At 36.7% G+C, this 22,285-nt stretch overlaps 1 protein-coding gene across 15 annotated transcripts in view; it reads left to right on the top strand.

The window, feature by feature from the left end:
- CNTRL (centriolin) overlaps positions 1-22,285 on the top strand; it is an 83,365-nt gene that overhangs the window by 29,150 nt on the left and 31,930 nt on the right. For 12 of the 15 annotated variants that reach the window (XR_012126499.1, XR_012126503.1, XM_073225404.1 and 9 more), the window contains 12 exons: positions 1,193-1,387; positions 5,324-5,477; positions 6,500-6,720; positions 9,649-9,825; positions 12,372-12,506; positions 15,598-15,743; positions 16,586-16,796; positions 17,277-17,456; positions 19,118-19,297; positions 19,833-19,949; positions 20,240-20,384; positions 20,853-20,998. Coding sequence is in view for 13 of the 15 variants with exons in the window: in XM_073225404.1 (XP_073081505.1) it covers positions 1,193-1,387; positions 5,324-5,477; positions 6,500-6,720; positions 9,649-9,825; positions 12,372-12,506; positions 15,598-15,743; positions 16,586-16,796; positions 17,277-17,456; positions 19,118-19,297; positions 19,833-19,949; positions 20,240-20,384; positions 20,853-20,998 (2,007 nt within the window). In the remaining 2 variants the exon portion in view is untranslated. The remainder of the gene's footprint in view (positions 1-1,192; positions 1,388-5,323; positions 5,478-6,499; positions 6,721-9,648; positions 9,826-12,371; positions 12,507-15,597; positions 15,744-16,585; positions 16,797-17,276; positions 17,457-19,117; positions 19,298-19,832; positions 19,950-20,239; positions 20,385-20,852; positions 20,999-22,285) is intronic. The other 3 variants (XM_073225413.1, XM_037022250.2, XM_037022248.2) reach the window with 1 other exon arrangement.

The raw sequence follows: 22,285 nt of genomic DNA, 5'->3' as shown, positions 1-22,285 counted from the left end.
GACTAGGCTGGTTCCTGAGTAATGAGCAAAACAGATCTGTGTCCCTCCTTCATGGACAGAAATAGGCAATAAGCAAGTAAAAAAGAAACACAGAAGCAACACAAGAGCTGTGGGGAAAAAAATAGAAAATTAGGAGGAGCAATAAAAAGGATATAATTTAGATTGCAGGGATCCAGAAAGCCATCTCTGAGGAAGTGTCATTTAGGCTGAGACCCAGTGAGGCAGAGTTAGGAGATAGAGTATTCCAGGCAGAGGTGACAGTGGGTACAGTGACCTTCAGGCTAAAGATTGCTCTGCACAGTGAGGGAGAGTGTAATGGAAAATGAGGCTGAAGATCATGCCAGGTTTCATAGGCCATTTTAGGGGGGTTGCGTTTTATTCCGAATTTAATGGGAAACTTTTGAAGGTCTTTAGTGGTAGAGTAGCTTATCCTATTTTTATTTTTATGAGGTCACCCTGGCTACTGCATGAGAGTGAAGTGGGTGAGAAAGAATGGAGATGTGTGCATCTATTAGGAGGCTATTGTTTAGCATAGGCAAGAGATGATAATGGCTTGGACTAGGATGGTGATGGTGGACATGGAGAGAAAGCAGACTGATTCTAGATAATATTTGGAAGTAGAACTGATATGACTTGAAGATGAATTGAAAATGGGAGAGGAGGTGGAGTGAGCTATTAAGAATTATTTTAATGATTAAATAATGTTTTATAATAGCATTGGCTAAAGTTTGATATATATGTAAATAATATACATAATTTTAAAATAAATGGATGTTTATAAAATGCTTGAAAAAAGATATTTTAAATGAATAAATATAAACCTAAATTTTTCATTCCACTGTTAATTTGTTTGACATGCTAATTATAAAAGTAAACACTCTATAATGTCAGCTACCATTAACATCATGGTTATTATTAATAAATTGTAAGTTGCTTTTATTAGAATGACAATTTCATTTCTTCTTGCTCTTAAATTATTGGTTTTCATAAATTTCTATAAGATTTTCTACATATAATTAGTATAAAAGTGTAAGATATGAATAGAATACCTAGAAAATTCCTATATTTTATTTTTATTTAAAAAAGCTGATAGAACATAGAATACCTTTTTTAAATTATAGAAGTTTTCTTCAAACTTGTCAATCAGTGTTGCTATCCTATGTTAATTGTGTTTTGGGGTGTGGGGAATTAGATTTCAGAAGCAGAAAAAGACCTTCTTTTCAAGCAGTTGAGTGGTAGGATACAACTTCTAAATAAATTACGCCAAGAAGCTCTGGATCTGGAAATGCAGATGGAAAAGCAAAGACAAGAAATTGCTGAAAAGCAGGAGGAGATTAAGGACCTGCAAATAGCTATAGATAGTGTGGATTCCAAAGACCCAAAACATGTAAGTAAATGAAGAGATTTTTAGCGTGTTTTATGGGGACTACAATATCATTCTATGTAGATACTATGCCTCATAATTTTTAGCTACAGACTGCTCTTTGCAAGCCTCTTTCAGTTTAATGCACAAATTTGAGTGATGTATATGCTTATGTATGTGTGTGTGTTCTATATGTACATATATGTGTATGTTATATAGATGTGTATAAATATACATACATACATACATATATACACACATACATATATATAATGTGTATGGGTGGGTATGTTTAAAACAAAACAACCTAGGGCCTGAAGGAGGTAGCTTTCAGTAGAATGATGTGTACTTTTTTTTTTTAGTGGTTGAATTTCATTATATTTCAAATTAGGAGAAACTTCCAAGATGTTCTTTAAACCTCTTACCCTTTGTCTTTCCTTATTTTCTTAAGAGCAAGGTGGTGAGATGGGATAACTGAAGGGGATTCAAAGTCCTTTTTCAACCTCTTCTTTAATCCTTTATGCAGATATTCCACTAAAGCTATTTGTTGTTTCATATTGTTTTGCTTTGTCTTTAAAAGGGATACATTCTTCTAGAACATGTCTTCCTAAAATATGACCAGAGGTGGTCAGGTGGCTAGATGCTGGAGCTAGATTCTTGTCTTTTTCTGTCTCTACCCTGAGAAGTCTTACTAATGGTTTATACTGTAGCCAATATTTGTAAAATAGAAATAAAAATATTTTCTTTTCTAATAAAAACCTAAGTCTTAGTACTGAAATTGAAACTAAAACTAGTCTTGATTATTTTAAAGAATTTTCAGTACATGAGAGATTTTAGTAATGTGTAATGTGGTCAACAATATCCTACTTTATTGTATTTATTTGTTCAGAAGTCTACCACCCCATGTAAAGCTCCTGAGGATAGGAACTGTGTCCTCCTGTTATCTGTATTCCCAAGGTCAGCCCTATGATTATGAATGTTTGTGTCAAGGATGGTAGGAAGGAACTAGCCTATAGACACGACCCAAAGCTCCTATGCTGCCTCTCTCCAGTTCTGTGATCTGTGAGTCTAGTTAGAACCTAGATTGTATGTTTGCTTTTAACAGATGGCTGTGATATTCTTGGCAAACAGGGAGTCTAACGCTCATGGGATTTCTATAAACAATTACATATGGAAAGGGGTTATATGAGAAGTAGGATTGGTGTCCAAGTTCTGAAGGTACCAAAGTCAATTCGTCTTAGTGGGAATGAAACATACAAACCAGACTTAAGATTCCTTTATGGTACTGTTAAAACTGCTAAATGTAGTTCTTGAGGTTACAGCCTTAGTTTCAGCACCAGAAGATACATCTTTTTAATTGTTCACCCAGAAGGAGGATCTTTTTCTAAATTTCACAAAGCTGCATTATTGGCTAGTGTTAGGCACCTCAAATGTGGACACATTAGCAAAGAGAAAGAATCAAAGTGGGATCCCTGCATATTTTTCTATAGATGGAGACAGACTTGTATCCAGTTAATTTTTATTACCTAATCAGATGAAGTATCTTTCTGAATAGCAAATAGAACTTCAAAGTTAAAGCTTTAGAGATGAGCAGTGTAAGACTCTGAGATATGATGGAAAACATATTTTAAGTGTTTGCCTATATCAGTGAAGAACGTTATCACAGCATATATTGTAGATTGGTGGGGTTTTTTCCAAGTTCCATAAGATGAAAATATGATTTAGAAAAATTAAATTACTTCCCAAAGTCACCTTTTTAGGAGAGGCAGAGCCCTTGCTTATGCTGCTGCAATGACCCTCTCCCTACAGAAGAATTAAAGGTGTAAAGGGATTAATTATTTTAAAAATTAGCTTAAAGCGAAGCCTAGTCAACTTTTTAACAAACAAGCATTTAACCAGGTTGCAAAAGGAAAGGGTACTATTTAAAAATCAAATCCCATTTTAGTTATAAAAAATGTTCGTAATTACAAGCACAAATATCACAAGAAAGAACATAATAAAGGAAGATTTGTGTTGCCCTTCTGTATCTGGCGATGCCCGGTGAAAGCAAAAGGTAACTGTTCTCTGTGCAGGGAATTAACGTGTAGTAATCTGTTGCAAAGGGTGTGCGTGATTGGCCGTCGGGAGCTTCCTGTGTTGTGATTTAAAGCACGGAGGGTGGGACCTGCCTGCGGAGGCCGCTTGTGATTGGACAAGCTGGGCTGCCTCTCACGCAGGAATGTGGTTGAAGCCCTGTGAAGTTAGAGAGGCTCGGAGGCGCTTGCAAAAATGGAGCTGTCAGAGAGGGAATACATGTGAATTTGAAGACAGCATTGGAAAGCGTTCCGCCCACAATCTCCCTGTTCTCAACGGCTCAGTTTTAACAGGACAAATTCTAAGTTAAGGTATGATCATTTTCTCTTACTCTGTACAAAGTCTTAAAAGGAGGAGGAGTCAGAGATGTAAGTTCCTGTTTTTATACCTCTTTTGTGAGCTCCACGGTAATGAAAATCAGGGAGTCTACTTTTGCCCCATGTGTTTAATGCAAATCATTGGCATATTGAACCTGCCTGTAAAGAAATTTCAATGGAATTTTTAGTGGTGAATTTTAAAGATTTATTATTAGAGATATGAATGGAGTTGTTTTTTAATTTTCTTTAGCCATAAAAATCCTAAATTTATCTGCAGCTACTTTCAAAGAAAGATTTCAGCTGGGTTTTATGGAAGTGTAGGATATGAGTTTTAAAAATCCCATCAAGTTTTACCAGTAGTTAAATAAAACCTTCCAATCAAGCTGCCACTCATTTGTTTAAAAATGAAGACTTTTCTTTCTTGTCTTTGGAAGCAGAAACAAAATTGAGAAATGTTCTTTTTTAATCAGATGGTCTTAGATTTGAGAGCTTTGGAGTTCATTGTAAAGACTATAATAGAGTTCTGTTTCCTGACAACTTTCTCTGGATTTATTGTTCTGTTTCTCTGACCCTATGGGGACATACTAGAGCCAGTGCAGGTGTGAGTGAGAGGGCAGAGGTTCTCTGGGGAATTATTTTGTCTGTGTAGGAACAGTTGCCTCTCTGGAGACCTGGGCAAGTCTTTTGATGGATCTGAGATTCATTTTGTCAAGTATGAAAGGAATAATTAGGCTAGACCATTTGTTCTCAGTTTTCCTCCAGCACACCTAAGAAACACAATCCAGTGTTTTCAGGTAACCATAGCTCCCTATGCAATGGCTATAGTCAGCGTGTGAGAGGGTGCGTGGGTGTGTGACAGCTGTTTTCCACCAGCAGCATATGCAGTTGTGGTGAAGTGTATCTCCAGAAGGCCCTCCATCTTGAAATCACTGGGTAAATGGTATTTGAGGTCCCTGTCAGCTCCCAGCTTATCAAACCTAAAAGTAAAATGTTTCTCTGTATAAGGAATTGAAGATAGACTTGAATTCCAAGTATTTATTTCATGTCTCTATTTCCCCCTTAAGGAAACTTTTTTTAAAAGTTCATATACTATGGGGGGTGGGGGTTTAATTAAAAAGGTACTACTTGCCATAAAATTTTTTTAATATAAAAGAACACATAAGAAAAGAAAAAAACTAATCCTTCCATGCAGATATAAGCTTTGTTAACATTTTGGAATATAGTCTTTTTCTGTGGATATAGGTATATATAATCAACTAACTTTTTGGAATTAACCTTTTAAAAAGATATATTTTATGCAATGCAAAGAACTCTGAGGTTGGCTACATCACCTGCTACCTGTGCCCTTGGAAAAATCACTTAACCCCTTTGATCTGCAATTTGCTCATCTGTAAAATGGAGATGGCTTCCACATGAAGTTATAAGGTTTCAAAGAAAACTACTCACATGAAAATGGCCTAATACAAGAGAGACACAAATTGTTACATTTTATTTTCCATTCTTCTTTAGACATGTTAAGGATTATTATTTTAAGGAATTTGGGATTGTGTTGAATTTTTTTTCAATTCAGTGCCATATGAAGGCTCAGAAAAGGGGTAAAGAACAAGAGCTTGACATTATGAACAAGCAGTACAAACAACTGGAAAGCCGTTTGGATGAGATACTTTCTAGAATTGCTAAAGAAACTGAAGAGATTAAGGACCTTGAACAACAGCTTACTGAAGGTAAGAATTTAAGTATGATTTAAGGTAAAGAGTATTAAGAAAAAGAAATTCAGTATTAAGAAAAGAAAAATGACACCGACACAGACATTAATCCAGATATTAGCTGAATATGCTCCAGCTGTTAGGGAATATTTTCAGAGTACCCAAAAGTTTTTAATGAACTTTTACAAAATTTAATTTTCTGTTGATGTCCTAGTGAGTCAGGTCATTGGATTCAATAGGTAAGAAGTCAATACGTACTCAGAATAAGGTCTGGGATGTGATTGTCTTCTTTCAAGGCATAATATTCTTTGAAGAGCATAGAGCCCATTGACATCAGGGCATTCAGAGCGTAGTTATATGGGGACTGTAGAAAGAATTTTTAGGATCTACTTTTGAAGTGCAAATTTGAACTGTGGCATTGCCATAATAGAGGAAGAGGAACATTTATCTGGTTTGTAGTGGTGAGAGCCTTGGCTTGGTGTAAAAGGACCCCAGTCCCTATTTTGCCATTATCACTGTGTGACTTGGGACAGATTATTTCTATCTTGATCATTAGTTGTTGGGAAGATTTAGAGAGTAACTAATTTATGGTTTGGTGGATTTTTTTAGTCTTTAGGTTACATGTTTATGGTGCCAATCTTTGATTAGTCTTGTATGTTGGATGGTTTTGTTTTGTGTATCTAGCAGCAAGAACTCACAGTTTAGCTATATATTTTTCATTACTTTATTTGGAAATTATTACTTTAAGCTTTTTAGAGCACCGATTGAACATTTTATAAGCAGTGCCCACTGTAATACTATTTTTTGGTATATCTGCTTAATTTTTGGTATACCTCCTGTACTAGGGACAATAGGGGGAAGACCATCTTGAAATCTTGAAAAATAAAGTAAGATAGTAGGAGCTAATCGAAAGCTTAGCTAAGAGTTTCATTCTTAGCTAGTAACAAATAACTAAGAAGACTGAATGCAATAGTTATTCATATACCTTGAAAGCATTTTCTTATATACATTATCACCTTCAATTTTTTCATCTTGCTTAGGCCAAATAGCAGCAAATGAAGCCCTGAAGAAGGACTTAGAAAGTGTCATTAGTGGACTACAAGAATACCTGGGGACTGTCAAAGGCCAGGCAACTCAGGCCCAGAGTGAGTGCAGAAAACTACAGGATGAGAAAGAGATGTTGCTGCAGAGACTGATGAAGGTTGAGCAAGAGAGGGACCAACTGGAAATAGTTGCTATCGATGCAGAAAATATGAGAAAGGTATAATTTGTTTCTTTTTGCTTGTTTTCTTGGTCTTAGAAGTAGATGATTTCCAAGTTAAGTTAGCTAAGAAAGTTAGCAACTGTGCTGTGACAAGTGACAAAAAGTATTTAATTCTAACTATGGAAGTTTTTTTTTCCTTCAGCCATGATATACTTGGAGTCATTATTTTCCTTTACTAAGAAAAATAAGATTATTTTAGCTGAATTTTTATCCTGGAAAGGTGTTGGCATCAAATATCTCTAAAGAACATGAAATGGTAGCTATTAGAAACGCTGTATTAAATGTTCATATTTTATTATTTGTTAGCAAAATTAAAAACAACATAATTTTTCTTATTGTTATTACTTCATCATTTTAACTTTATAGGTAACAAGACAAACACGGTGTTGTAAATTATATCCTTCCTTACTTGATTTGTTGCCCTTCATTTGGAGATTTCACTTGCTTGTTTTAATTGTTTGGTAAACTTTATCATGCTTAAGAACCCAGATTTCCAAATCTCATCCTCAATTGGGCTGGCTCTCGAAGTTTGAATCAATATATTTTAATATTATCAAGTTTCTCAGGCATATAAAAATATCAGATCACTAGGTACTCACAACTCAGCTTAAGAAAGAAAACATTGCAAATACATTTGAAACCCTTTGTGTACTTCCTTGCAGAGGTGACAAATTGCATAATTTTAAGATTTACATACAAGATATAATAGTGTATATATTTTTTGGCCACTTCCTTTCTTCCTTCATATTTATGTTGTTGAGAATTATACACATTGATGCTTGTGGCTCTACTTCATTTATTTTTATATAGCAGCCCATTGTAGGTACGTACTACAAGTTTAAGTTTATTCATTCTCCTCTTGGGGGACATTTAAGTGGTTTCCAGTCTTTTTTGCTATTACAGTGTTGAGAGTAACATTCTTGCATACATCTTGAACATACATGTTCAGAGTAGAACTGTGAGTCAGAGAGTATGTTCTTCCTCAGCTTTACTAGATAACTGTCAAATTACTGTCCATAGTGATTCTGTCCATTTCTACTCCACCAGCAGTGTGAGGGCTACCTCTATACCACATCCTTGCCAGCACCTTAGTGGTGGCCAACTTTGATTTTCTAAATAATTCCAAACTTACAGGATTGTAAGAATAATATAGATAACTCACTATACCCTTCATTCACCATCACAAATTAATATTTTGTCACATTGCTTTCTCTCGTATATAATTTTTACTTGATTTTATGTACATTTTATATTTTTTTCTAGGCATTGAGAATTAGTTGTAGATACAGTCCTCCTTAGTTCCTAAATATTTCAGCATGTGTTTCATGAAAACAAGAACATTTTTTAATATAAACATAATAATTACCAAATTCAGGAGACTTAATATTTTGTCAGACTTAATGTTTGCCAATCTGCTGAGTTCGAAATGGTGTCTTTCTATTATGAAAATTTTTATTCATGAGGAAAGTTGAAAGATGTTCAGTGGACAGCTGTGTGCACTCCTCGATTCAACAGATGTTTTGCTGTATTTGTGTTTTTTGCTTGGTTATTTGAAAGTTGCAGACCTCATGATATCATCCCTTCAGTACACATCTTAAAAATAAGGACATTTTCCTACATCACTACAAATACCACTGTTACTCCTAGGAAAATTAGCAATAATTCTCTAGTGTCATCTAATATCTGAACCATATTCAAATTTTGCCAGTTGTACCAAGAATGTCTTTTATAATGTGTGTGTGTGGAGACCAGTCTAGTAGTCCTGTAGAGTGTCCCATATTCTGGCTTTATTTTATTGTTTCCTCATGGTTTAACTTGTTCCTTTATGCTCTGTATAAATTAGTTTCTTGTTTTAACTGCATTTTCCCCTAATAACTGGAGAGATTGAGCACCTTCTATTTATTTATTTGCCATTCAGCTTTCTTAGAATTCTTTAAATCTCTTATTTGAATCAGAACTCCCTGTTCATATTCTCTACCTGTTTTTCTGTTGGACTGTCTTTTTCTTAATAATTTTTAGAAACTATTTATGTGTTCTGGGTATTAATCTTTTGTTGGTTCTATGTGGAATTTATATTTTGAACAAGCAATCCCAATGAGTCAGATGCCTGGTGGTCTTGAGACCACCTGTAGAGAAACTGTTCTATAGAAGTTCTCATCATAGGATCCTTCTCTTTAATCCAGAATAGTTTGATCTCATTTTTCAAGTTCCCAAATGAAAAAATGAAATCTTTAATGTTTAACCATACCAGATAGGCTAAAATGAATCAGAACTGGTATGCTTATCAATACATACTTTTATGCTTGCTTACACTTATTTAAGTTACTTTATCCTTAATATTAGAGAGCACTAGTCCCTCTTTGTCCTTCTAATAAGTGAACATACTGTGGTTTAATAGAAAGCATGTGGACTTTTGAGTCCAAGATTTGGTTCATATCCTGTGTTTTGTTTTTTTTGCTACAGCCCTGTGAAATTTACTTATGTGTTCATTTTCCAGTTCCTCATCTGTAAAACAGAGATATTACCTTGCTTTATATATTTATTGTGAAGATGCAATGAAGTAATGAATGTGAAAATGTCTATTGAAATATCTGATAGAAAGTGTGCCTTAAATTTTCTCCTCCTTTTTATTTCTTCTTACATATTCAGACACATTTAAAATATCACACCACTGGTTACTTTGGAAAGCATGTTGGTGACTTATTGATTTTTCTAATTACATTTAGACAGGATTTTTTTTTGCCCCACCTGGATATACAGAGCCTGCATTTTCATCATATTGCTAGTGAAGATTTTGTGTGCCAAACCAGAATTGGTGGGCCAGCATTTGGTTTCATAGTGCTCAGGTAACTTATAAAGACTTGCAGATGCTTAAGCAACACAGTGAGGGTTCTGTACAGTTAAACATACACTGAATCCTTCCAGGAGCTTGCAGAACTAGAGAGTGCCCTCCAGGAACAACATGAGGTGAATGCATCCCTACAGCAGACCCAGGGAGATCACAGTGCCTATGAGGCTGAGCTAGAGGCTCAGCTGAAATTACGAGATGCTGAAGCCAACCAGCTCAAGGAAGAGTTGGAAAGACGCACAAGGTTCAGCCAGGTAAGTAGGAGCATAAAGCCATCTAGAAACTAAATAGCCTGTGATCTTAATATATTAGCTTTCTTAAATGTAAGATTAAGCACATGCTAATACACTGTATGTGGAATGATGGGAAAGAGCACATTTTTGGAGTCCAACATTCTGAGTTCAAATATTACCTCTGTGTGAACATGGATACCTTCATGGCTCTGAGCCTCAGAAAAATGCTTCCTTATCAAAAAATAGGTTATGGTAAGGAAAACAATAATGGATAAGGATAATGAGCATAAAAGCGCCTGGCAGTTGGCATTCTATGAGTTCTAGTTTTTCTTTCTCAAAACAGCTTTAAGAGACCACTTTTAAGTTAATGTTAAATTTTATTTTGCTACTTTCTATTTTGATTTGATGAAATATCCACTAGTTTAAGTTATGCATGTGAATTAGATATATAATTATTCATCAAGTAAGCACTTACTGATTGGCCACTGAGGGCCAGGTGTTGTGGGTGCTTCAGTGAACAGCACAGACAATGGTCAGTGTCTCTGTAGAGTTAACAGTCCAGTAGGTGAAACAGGTGTGGGAGAAAGAAAGAGATAGGGTTCTGAGGCAGGGGAGGGGTGGTCAGGGAAGACATAATGTTTCTGCCCAGAAGAAATTATGTTCAGCTGAGACTTGAAGGATGAGTTGGATTTGGCCATGCAGAGGGAGCAGCAGTGAAAGGGGTTAGGGGTAAGGCTGAGTGTTCTAGGTAGAGAGACAAGAAGAGAATGTGTACATTTGTCATGCTGAAAGTATGCCTCCAGTATGCCAGGAGCAAGGAGAAGAGTAGAGAAAGGCAGGGAGGCAGACAGAGGCCAGTCATAGTATATTTTTTATCAGACTAAAAATATAATTTTGTTTAGCAGTTAGCCAAATAGGTTGCATCTTCTTCCAGGAAGTTCCTGTGACCTTGCCTTTCTGCCTAATGAAAACCTGGGTTCAGGACTCTACTTTGGTTTTCCTGTAGCCTATGCTCAGTCAAAGCTTGGTATCAGGGGTATAATGATCATCTGTTTAGATCATCTGTCCCCCACTAGCACAGTGTATGACCAGGCCCTATATGTCCATTTCTGCTTTCTTAGTGCCTGGCAAATGAGAGGGGTCATTAAGTACTTACTGGATGAAAGTGAAATAAAGTAAGATCGTTTGAATCCTAGGAATGCATGTAGAATAGCACTCATGTAATTAGAAAAGGAAATAGAAATAAGTCTTACTTATTATGGTAGTTATGTTAATTTACATTCCTTTACTTTTGAGATATCAAATGACCACTTGCAATTGTCTGGATTTTATTTCTCAAGAGTACCAAGTTTTACAAAATTACAGTTGAGAAGATCAGAATGTAGAAAATAGGAGGTTTGGGAAAACAATTAAAATAATAAATACAGATTTTTAAATAATAGTAAATAAAATTTCTAGATGGCATCTTCTTTCAAACAAATTCTCTTTTAAAAGTTTTCAAGCTGGTCTTCACTAGCTTGAAATCCATTGTCCTTTTTTTTTTCCATATGCTTTGACAAAAATATAACATCTTGACCTTTTTATAAATTCACTTGGTATTGAAAGGAACACTCCCTTCCTTGGCATCAGGACCATCAGAATTCGTCTTCAAACCACATATTGAGAGTATGGAACAGAACAGATCTCTGGTATACTTTAGTTATATAAAATGATTTGTAATGCTTGTTAAATGAAGGTTCCTGGACCGCTGCCCCTTAGAAATTATGAGTCAAATCTAGGATGGAGTCTAGGCATTTGAATTTTTAATAGGCACACCCAGTGATCTTGATGCACGTATTTGAGGACTATAGTTTGAGAAATACTGGTCTAAAGGAAAGGGGAGCAATAATTGATGAATCACTCAGAGATTTTATTTTTATTTTTATTTTTTACAAACTAGAGATATAAACCTCTGTTCCACAACTTTGTTATAATCCACTTTCTAGTAAGACATGTTCTGGGGCCGTAGTTCAAAATACTGGGAAAGGTAGATGTTGGGTGTCTTCCAAGCAGGAGCAAAGATGTGGTCTCTCCAGGGCTGAATGCATTCCTGGAGCTTTCAGGTAGCGTGAACCAGACGCACCAGTATCGTCCAACCCGTTTTATTTAGTCACCTCCTTTTTGGGGGCCATTAGTCCTCATGTCATACCAAATTTTCACTAGAGTCTCTTCCCTGTTCTTCCAAATAAGTTCATGACCTGATGTAATATACCATATTCCAAAGAGAGCTCCCCCAAGATCTCAGATTTTAAAGGGAGGTATTTGTACCTACACCTAGAGATTCTGATTTGATATATCTGGGCTGAGCTGATTCTGATGCTTACTTTTTTTCCCTAAGTATTACTAGTTGAAGGAGACATGTGAAAAAACTACCTAGAGCTTTTAAATTTGTGCATACAAAAATAAAGCTGAGTTATTGTAAAGCCATAGTTAGCAAGGGACTGTGTATATTAAATTTATTTATGCCTTTTTAGATCACAAATTATTGCTATTTTACACTTTCCTATCCTTCTTTCCTATGGCAATAGTTAGAACAATCAGCTCTTCAAGCAGAACTTGAAAAGGAGAAACAAGCCCTCAAGAATGCCCTTGGAAAAGCACAGGTCTCAGAAGAGAAGGCACAAGAAAACAGTGAGCTCCAAATGCAACTTAAACAGCTGCAGGTAGAGACTTGTTGGTTCATAATATATTCTTATGTAGGTTACGCAAAGATGTTGCTTTTTAGTCAGACACTGAATAACCTGCTCAAACATGTAAGCAACCTGAATTATTAGAAGAAAGGAATTCTGGGTGGGATGGTATCATAGCCTCTGTTCCTTTGTGGGCCCATCATTTTAAGATTATTAATGTGCATATCTTTTGTGTTGTTCTGATGGTGCAAAGAGATGGAGGCAGTGTGAATAGTAATAAACAGAATACTATGTAAACTCGGGGGTGAAAGCAATGCCTTGCATTTCTCCTAGATTGCAGATTTGTCACCAGACTGAGCTAAAATTATCAGGTTGGTGCATTCTTCTTCAACTGAAATGTCTTTGTAATTACCCAGGAATTTAACTAGAGTGGGTTGCAGAACTTCTGAACTGTAAACAATTTTCACAATTCTCTCCTCAGAAAGAGTGCTATTTAAAATGCTGTCATTTAACATTTGTGGGAGTTTTCTTTGGCAGAATATTTTTATAGCTATTGTCACAGTAATCTGCCAAAAAAAAGACTGCAGGAAAAGCAGGTGAACAGGATTTTCCAGATAATTAAACTCTCTCAGAGAACACAGATGTCTGAACAAACAAGTACCTGGATCAACACTCAGGTCTCCAGATTGTGAGGTCACGGGCCACTTGGCTGACTGAGGTGACAACTGTTACATTTCACCAGAAATAAAAGGGTAGAGTTGCTATGGTTTGGGTAAGGCTTCCAGAAAGCTGTGCAGAGAAGTTTGTGATAAATAAGACTAAGTTTACCCAATTCTCTCTCTTTCCTTCCAACACCTTGATTATTTTTTCTCCTCAGACTTTAAGGACATCTAATAACCTATAATTTAATTTTTACTGCATCTTCAATTCCTGAAGCAAATGTCATTAAAAATGTACATGTTTTCCATTCTTGTGTGTGCGTGTGCATTGGGTGTTCACTAGATTATTATTATTTCTTATTTTTACTATAGAAATCTTTAGGTAATCACAAAAACATAATGGCCTTATGTCCTTTCGTATGCTCAGCTTAAAAAGAATTATCAATATTCTCCCATTCTTGTTTCTGTTAGTCCACTTTTTTTTTTGCTGGAATATTTTAAAGAAAATCTCTTACATCTTTCTTTCACCCATAAATATTTCAGTATTCATATTCTAAAGAAACAGATTAAAATATATTCTTCTGGGGCTTTTTCCTCCAAGGTAGAACCTGAAGTCATCATTCCAGAATGCTGGCCTAGGTTCTTGGCCTACCAGCTCCTGATACAAAGCGCAAGTTAAACTCACTCTACTTTTGTCTTTGTCAGAAATCATTTAGTTGCGATGAAATGAAACCTACTAACACAAGCTAAGGAAAGGAGACAGCTTGCTAGGAACCAAAGCTGTTCTCTATCAGTTTTTCAGGGGCTACACTGCTTTCTTGTTTTCTCTTTCTCTATCTCTCTGGGCATTGTTTTTGGCCCAGCATGGACCCCACCCTGAGCTGACATATCTTTATGATCCAGCTTTTATGCAGACTTGTTGTACTGGATCTTGGTTCAAATTTTGAAGAGAGTGAGAATTTGTTTTCTGGTCAGTCAGTGGAGACTGGCTGGCCTTGGGTTAGATCACCTGTGGCCAGATTAGACTAGTACAAAATTAGCACTTCAGGGCAATGGGCAGGACAGTTTACATATAAGAAACTCCAGATGGGACAGGCAGTTAGCATGTTCGTTGCAATTCTAAATTCTCCATTTTAGTTAATAGTAGTACACTAGTTTGAAGTAAATTAATCATTCAGGTATTCAAGGAAATATAATCAATAGCTTAGGTTGTAGAACTATTTTTCATTACAATTTAGAGTGGTTTTGGCAGTTTCTTTTTACTTGGAAGAAGCCATATCTGAATTTAATTCTGGGGTCTAGATATGTTCATTGATTTATTAGTAGTGAAACTATGCTGACATAACAGATACTCCCACAGAGAATTATAAGCTATTAGAGAAGCTTTGGTATTAGATATTCCATTTTTCAGTTTCTTGGCAGATAGAGAACTGAATATTATGGGAAAGTGTTTTTTATTTTAATTTTTAAACTTTAAATTATGGACATTTTAAGCATATACAAAAACAGAATACTAAAATGAGTCCTCCTTTATGTATCACCCATCTTCAACAACTATCAACACATGACCAATCTTTTTTCATCTGTAATGCCCTCCACACCCCACCCTTTGCACGTATTCACTCACTGATTATTTCTACGTAAATCTAAAACATCTTATTTTATCTGTAAATACTGTATGGTTATATCTATCTATAAAAAGGGGCTTTAAATAGTGACTGCACTGGAGGGGGTTGAGGATTTAATAAAATGGGTAAATATTGAACCACTGTGTTGTACATTTGAAACCAACATAAGATTGTCTATCAATGATACTTTAATTTTTTTAAAAGCCTCTAAAACATAAACACAGATGCCATTTTTGTATCTTAAAATTATAGTAATCCCTTAATATCATCAAATACCTTGCCAGTATTCAAATTTGTCAAATTATCTCATAGAATTTTTAAAAGTGTTTTGTTGGAATCAGGATCCAAATAAGGTACACATATTGCATTTGGTTGACTTTATTCTTAAGTTTCTTTTAGTATATAGGTTTCCTCTTTTTTATCCTTTGTTATGTGTTAAAGTTCTACAGGACAGGTCTTTGTCATGTAGAATTTCCTATATTCTAGATTTTGCTGGTTGTATCCCCATGGTATTGATTAACTTGTTCTTTTGTTACATATAGAGGCTTATTTAGATTCAAGTTAATTACTTTCTGGCAAAAGATATTCATAGTTGTGTTCATAAGTACTTTGTTTGCATCAAATCAGGAAATATAATGCTTGGTTGTATCTAAAAGATGACTGTGGATTGATCAGAAGATTCAGATACTGTCAGCTTGAGTGGAAAGGATTTTTAAAACTTTGGTAAATAAAGTTGAATATAATTATAATGTGATAGTAATACAAGATGTGTATGTCTGTGTGGGGGTATTTCTTGTCTTGGTAACTTCTGCCTCCCCATTTCACCACCCTCTATAGGATGACAATAACCTATTAAAACAACAACTTAAGGATTTCCAGAATCACCTTAACCATGTAGTTGATGGTTTGATTCATCCAGAAGAAGTGGCAGCTCGTGTGGATGAGCTAAGGAAAAAACTGAAGTCAGGAGCTAAGGAAATGAGGTAATAGAAAATCAAGACCTCCAAGTATAGAGTACACCACTTTGTGACTGAGATTCAGTGATGAATTCACCTTTCCTAGTATTGTTAATGGCTGATCTCTTTTGTAAGGCTTCCCTTACCATATTTCCATGATTGAGACACAAGATTGCTTAATTCAAGTTGCCTGTCACTGATTTTTTTTTTTACATTTTAAATCTCTATACTTTTTAGTATTATTTAATTTAAAAAGCAAGTTTTTAGAGTAACTGTTTCTTGAAAGATCATTGCATATAGTCAAAAAGTAGGGCTACACATCTTACTACACCGATAGATAGTGACTGCAATGGGATTGGGGGGGACAGGATAATATGGGTGAATATTGAAACCACAATGTTGCTCATGTGAAACCTTCATAAGATTGTATATCAGTGATAACTTAATAAAAAAAAAATACCTACCCTTACTTTGCGCATGCAATACAGGTATTTTCTATTATATTCTGTTTCATTTAAAATTAAGAATGCTGGCTGAGACCCAGTAAAATTTTAAAAGTTGGGCTACATTATGAATTTTAAATAGAAAACAAATATCAAAAGAAAACTGAGGCTAATTTAAATATATGAAATGGACATATAATCTTGGAGCAACATTGTTAGCCTGAAGGGAGCCTCTTGGTTCAGAGTGACAGCAATCATTTGATAAAACAACCATTTGCACTGAGGGATGCTAAATTGTAGGTTGACACCAGTCCCAGTTCATACAGTGCTTTTTACTCCTGCACTAATGTTAACAGCATGTTTGCACCCAGCAGCCAGCATCAAAAATATAATGTCACATTTATACCATCTTCTTTCCCCTTTTAGCAGAATTCATAATCCTTCAGATGTCTTAGGAAAAAGTCTTGCTGATTTGCAGAAACAATTCAGTGAAATCCTTGCACATTCCCAGTGGGAGAAAGAAGAAGCACAAGTGAGAGAGAGAAAACTCCAAGAAGAAATGGCTCTGCAGCAAGAGAAACTGGCAAATGGACAAGAAGAGTTCAGGCAGGCCTGTGAGAGAGCCCTCGAAGCAAGAGTAAGGAAAGGGCAAGAGGCAGCTGGAGGGAAGTGTTTGGCCAATATTCATGTTTTTCAACAAATTATAATGCGTCCTTTATCATGTGAATACTGTATAATGTTACTATTTTCACTCATAACACCCAAGCTGGGTATGACTGAAAACCAACCCTAAATAGGTTATTGATGTCAAAGTAAAGCTTCTTTGTGATGCTTTGTTTTCCTTGTGTTGGAAGCAAATGAGAAATTTGTTTTAACATGTAAGTAAATAATGCCATATTGCTAGAGTAGAGTATGGTGCCAGAATGTGATTTTTGGATTTAATTATTTTAATGAGGTGGCAAACATTAAAATGGATTCTAGAAAATATTCAAGATAAAACCATCCCCTATAACTCGTTAGTACAAGATTTCATTACACTCTAGTTAAAAGAAGTGTAATTCTCTAAAAAGTTTTTATTTTGCTTAAAAATCATCTTTGAAACTTGATTTCCTCACAGAGTAATTTTGATAAGAGGCAACGTGAAGCAAGAATCCAACAGCTGGAGAATGAAATTCACTATTTGCAAGATAATCTAAAAAGCATGGAGGAAATCCAAGGCCTTACAGATCTCCAACTTCAGGAAGCTGATGAAGAGAAAGAACAAATTCTGGCCCAACTCCAAGAATTAGAGAAAAAGGTAGGGAAGACTGGGAAAGTGAGACACTTGAGTCCCTGCTACCTGGGTCCTGTCCTCAGTGACCAGGCCAGCTGACCTGAGAAGGCTGTGATCCACCCCTGCATTGCTGCCTTGGAGGTGAACCTGACCTAGGGGAAACCTGGATACATGTTATCAAATCCAGGGCCTGTGACAAAGGAGCCATGATAGATGAAGACAAAAGGATTGGGAACTTAAGGAGTGACTTTAGATACTTAAATGCTGTTGGAAAGAGTTTGCCCCCTTGAGAAACCCCTTGCCCAATGGACACATCTGTGGAAAATTGCTTTTAAACTCCTCATCTTCCTTTCTAATGCACTGGCCTCTCTTTGAGCTTCTCCATCCCACCTTGAGTACCTATTCCCATTGTCATATCCTAGATCTTGTCCAATTCAGAAATTGTACCCACCACGTCTGAAATCAGAGAATGAAGCATCCCACCCTGATCATAAGCTCTTACCCTGGTAGCACCCCCATGCTGATGATTTCTGACTCTATAGAGAACCCTAGTTCATTAGCACCCCCCCCCCTTTTCTGTCTGTTAGCCTTCCTGTCTTTACTTTCCTTCTTACCTAACTTAAATTCCATGATCTATCACTCTAACCATTTTTGCAAATATCCTCAAATTCCTGGCCCTTTTCTTCTGTCTTACTTCCCTGACAGAACTGCAGCATCTGCTTTATGTGAGCTTGTAGCCATGCTAAGTATTCCTGAAGAAAGAAATCACCCATCCAGGCATAGTAGTATCACTGTAAATTCTTGGTCCCTAACTTCAAATAGAACGCTTCCCTTCTCTCTGGTATGCTCAGTCTCCCATGCCTCACACCTACCCTCTCCCTTCTCCCAGCCTCAGTGAATGACTTGCTTCATACTTCACTGGGAACCCATCAGTTCCCAAATCCTATAGAGTCTACCTCCAAAATATATCTGGATTACATTATATATACTTCTCCCATCTCTGATGCCACCACCTTCATCCAGCCATCAAGCCATCAACTTTCCTATGGACCACTGCTGTGACCACCTAACCTTCCACTGTTGACCCAGCTCCCAGAGCAGCTAACGTGCTCTTTCAAACACATGAATCAGCTCTCGTCGGAGCCCACATGTCCCATCTCTCCAGTAGCTTCCATCGTTTCTGCGATAAAGACCAAAATTCTCAGGCCATGAGGCCCTACCTGATTTGTCTCTGTTTAGCTCTTTTAAAAAAAAGAAGTGTTTTTCCAAAGAATGAATGAATCTGTGATCACTAAGATTCTTGATTAAGAAGACTGATTTCATTCTAAGTTTACTGCACAGCTTTGAAATGACTATTTGTTCATTTACTCAGTGAATATTTATGGAGCACCTACTCTGTACTAGGTATTATTCTGGGCACGGGACATGTAGCAGTGAACAGAGTCCCAGCCCTCACAGAGATTACATCTTTTTTTTTTTTTTAATTAAGATATCAATTATATACAGTCTTTTGAAGGTTTCACATGAGCAACATTGTGGTTTCAACATTAACCCATACTGTCAAGCCCCTCCAACCCCGGCATCCCATTGCAGTTATTGTCCATCTGCACAGTAAGATAGAGCTTACATCTTAATTCATTGCTACCAAAGACTCATCTGTTTAATTAATGTTTCCTTTATTTTAGAAGAAACTTGAAGATGCCAAATCTCAGGAGCAGTGTCTTGGTTTAGATAAAGAATTGAAGAAACTAAAGAAAGCTGTGGCTGCCTCTGATAAGCTAGCCACAGCTGAGCTCACCATTGCCAAAGACCAACTAAAGTCCCTCCATGGAACTGTAATGAAAATTAACCAGGAGCGAGCAGAGGTGAGTCCACATGTACAGAACAAGCTTCTACCAGTACAACTGCAGTTCAAAAACATATCAACTTGTATTATTGATAAAGTCTTGCCATATAATCCTTTTTAACCTGGAACTTTTCATCTTGCGCAGTCAGATATCATGTTACTTCACAGGACTGTTAGCACTCCTGACAGATATAATGACTCTTATAGTCTTTATAGGGGGCAAATGCTAACGAGAATAAGACAAGAGATCCTATGAGAGAAAAATCTAACCATGAAAGTCCAGAAAGACAGTAGTCGTGGACAGCTGCAGAACAGTGAAAAAAAATTAGCCCTTGCTCTTTCAGATGCAACACCCTGCCCACTTAGCACCCACAGAGGGTGGTACAGGCTGCCCAAGTGATGGAAGCACAGGGCGAGGTTAGATGTGGTGCCACATGTGGGATAGCCTGGCAGGCAATCTGACAAAACAGAAGAATCAATCTGAGAGAAAAAAAGAAATAAAGAATACAACCTATGGTAGGAATGGTATTTTTCTTATACCTCTGTTCCAACAGGAGTTGCAGGAAACAGAGAGGTTCAGCAGAAAGGCAGCACAAGCAGTCAGGGATCTGACCCGAGCAGAAGCAGAGATCGAACTCCTGCAGAATCTTCTCAGAGATAAAGAGGAGCAGGTCAGTGCTGGTTCCCTGAGACTTCCTTCTTATTGGTCCTTATCAAGTTCCTAAACAACTGAATCACTGAAGGTGACATCTCAAAGAATTTTGAAGTAAAATCAATAGTCAGTCAGTACTTTATCCTCTACTGTGTGCCAGGCAGAGTACAATTTAAATATAAGGAGTCAGGTGGTTTCCTCATTAGCAAAGTATCAGTAAATATTATAGAATTACAATCAAGTGACAAAAATAAGTGCATCTGGGAAAGAATATTCAGTGGTAACTTTTGTATGTGATTTTTTTAATAGTTTCGAATTGAGATAGAGAAAGTAGATGTAGACACCAGAGAAACAAACTCACAGGCACTAGAAATCAAGAAACTGACTGAGACAATGGAGAGACAAAGGACAGAGATCACAAGGCTGTGGAATTTACTTGACCTCACTGGGGCTGGTAAAGTATTGTGCTTTGATTTTGGTAGTGGTTCGGTAGTTCTAAAATCAAATTGTCTTGTTTATGTTTTTAACCTGTGGCAAATTTATTTAACTGTTCCAGATCAATTCCATGCTTGATTTATGTAACTATGATAATTAGTTTAATAAAAACAAAGAATTTAAAAACATTTATGCAAGTGCAGTATTAAAGGACTTGATTACAAAGAGACAGATTTATTTTTGTATTTTCAAAAGAAAAATGTTTACAAATCTGTATATTTTCTTTCTTTGTCTCTCTCCAAGTTACAACAGAGGGATATGTCTGTCCTCTTTAAGTGTTAGCAAAGCCTTATTACCAAAAGGCAGGCTAAATGCCAGCTTTTAGGAACTGAAGTCATTGGCTCTCATGGAGTCACTTTTGTATTTTGAGAGAGAAAGGAAGTAGTTGATTTTATACCCAACTTAATAGAATAACTTTCCTTTACAGATAACAAAGGGGGCTTTGAAAATGTTTTGGAAGAAATTGCTGCTCTCCGACGTGATGTTTCTTTTCAAAATGATTACATCAGCAGCATGGCAGATCCTTTCAAAAGACGAGGCTATTGGTACTTCATGCCACCACCATCATCAAAAGTAGGAATTCTGGGGTGCTGGGAGTATATTTTGAATTTTCTTGAAGAAAGTGTAACAATGTTTCCTTCCCCAAATTTGTGAACATATATCAAGAACAACATATCTAGGCTAAGCCATGCATTGAGGTTCTTAACTGTTTTTAATATTTGACATGATAATAGGGCTCTCCCAGGGAATATGGCAATTACCCAATCATGCTCAAGTGGTATGTTGTGGTGTCCCTAAATGAGGATCCTATAAGGGGGTAAGGTGACTTGAGCCCAGAAGGCCTGCTGAAAATGGGTATAGAATTGTACAGGGACTTAGCCAGAAAAATAGGGGCTTGGATTTCATTTCATTTTAACAAACATTCATTCAGTGCTTACTGAAGTCTAGATCAAGTACTAAGCAGTGGTGGGGTACCATGATGAATGATACGGCCTCTGCTCTCAAAGGGCTTGTGTACTCGTGGGGAACAGACACACCAGTTAATTACAAAAAAGTGACATGCATGTGACAACAGACTTGGCCTGTGTGCTCTAGTGGTGGAGACGTGTTAAGGATTCATCTCATGCAGAAGTTTAGGGAGAACGGCTTCACAAGCAGGGTTGTGAAGTAAGCACTTAGAATCCTCAAGTCAGCACTTGTTTAGGAGGGAGGAAACAGCTTGTGTGGAAAAAGAGAGTTGGTTTAGCCATGGCGGTAGTCTTCTGGGGCTCACAGGTTGGATGAGAACAGTGAAACATGAGTTGGAAAAGTAGATTTTGAGGTCATGCTTTTTTAAAAAGGGCCTCAAAATCTCTTGTACTTAATTATGTAGGCCTTGGGAAAGTAAGATTGTATGTAAAATGCTCAGAGCTGTAGTTTGGGAAGAATAATTGGGCTGAGTTGGAAGCTGGATTTGTGGTGGGTGAACTCTTTGTGGGACTGTTTGAACTCATTCAGGTGAAGGATAGAGGAAGTCAAAGCTAGAGCAATGGAACTGGAGAAGAAGGGATTGAGCGATATTTAGGAGACAGAAAGGTCAGGGCATGGAGCTTGAATATGGGAAATGAGAAGACCATAAGTGGCACTCATCCAAAGCATAGGGGCTGGGTGACTTCCTGCTGAGTCAGCTGATGAGCAACAATCAGGGAGAAGCGACTCCAACACAGTAAGATCCCACGGCTGTGTAGACTTAATCAGGACCCTGAAGAGCAGAATCTGAGATCCTCCTCCCAGAATGTAAAGGAAGCTAACAACCAGGGCTGTTGATGGGAACATTGTAAGCCTGAGCTGAGTGATGTTTTGGAGTACAGACCTTTGGTT

The sequence above is a fragment of the Manis javanica genome, chromosome 2 (genome assembly GCF_040802235.1).
Source record: "Manis javanica isolate MJ-LG chromosome 2, MJ_LKY, whole genome shotgun sequence".
Taxonomy (NCBI): domain Eukaryota; kingdom Metazoa; phylum Chordata; class Mammalia; order Pholidota; family Manidae; genus Manis; species Manis javanica.
Note: the sequence above shows the minus strand (reverse complement) of the source record. Positions and strands in the feature narration are given on the sequence as shown.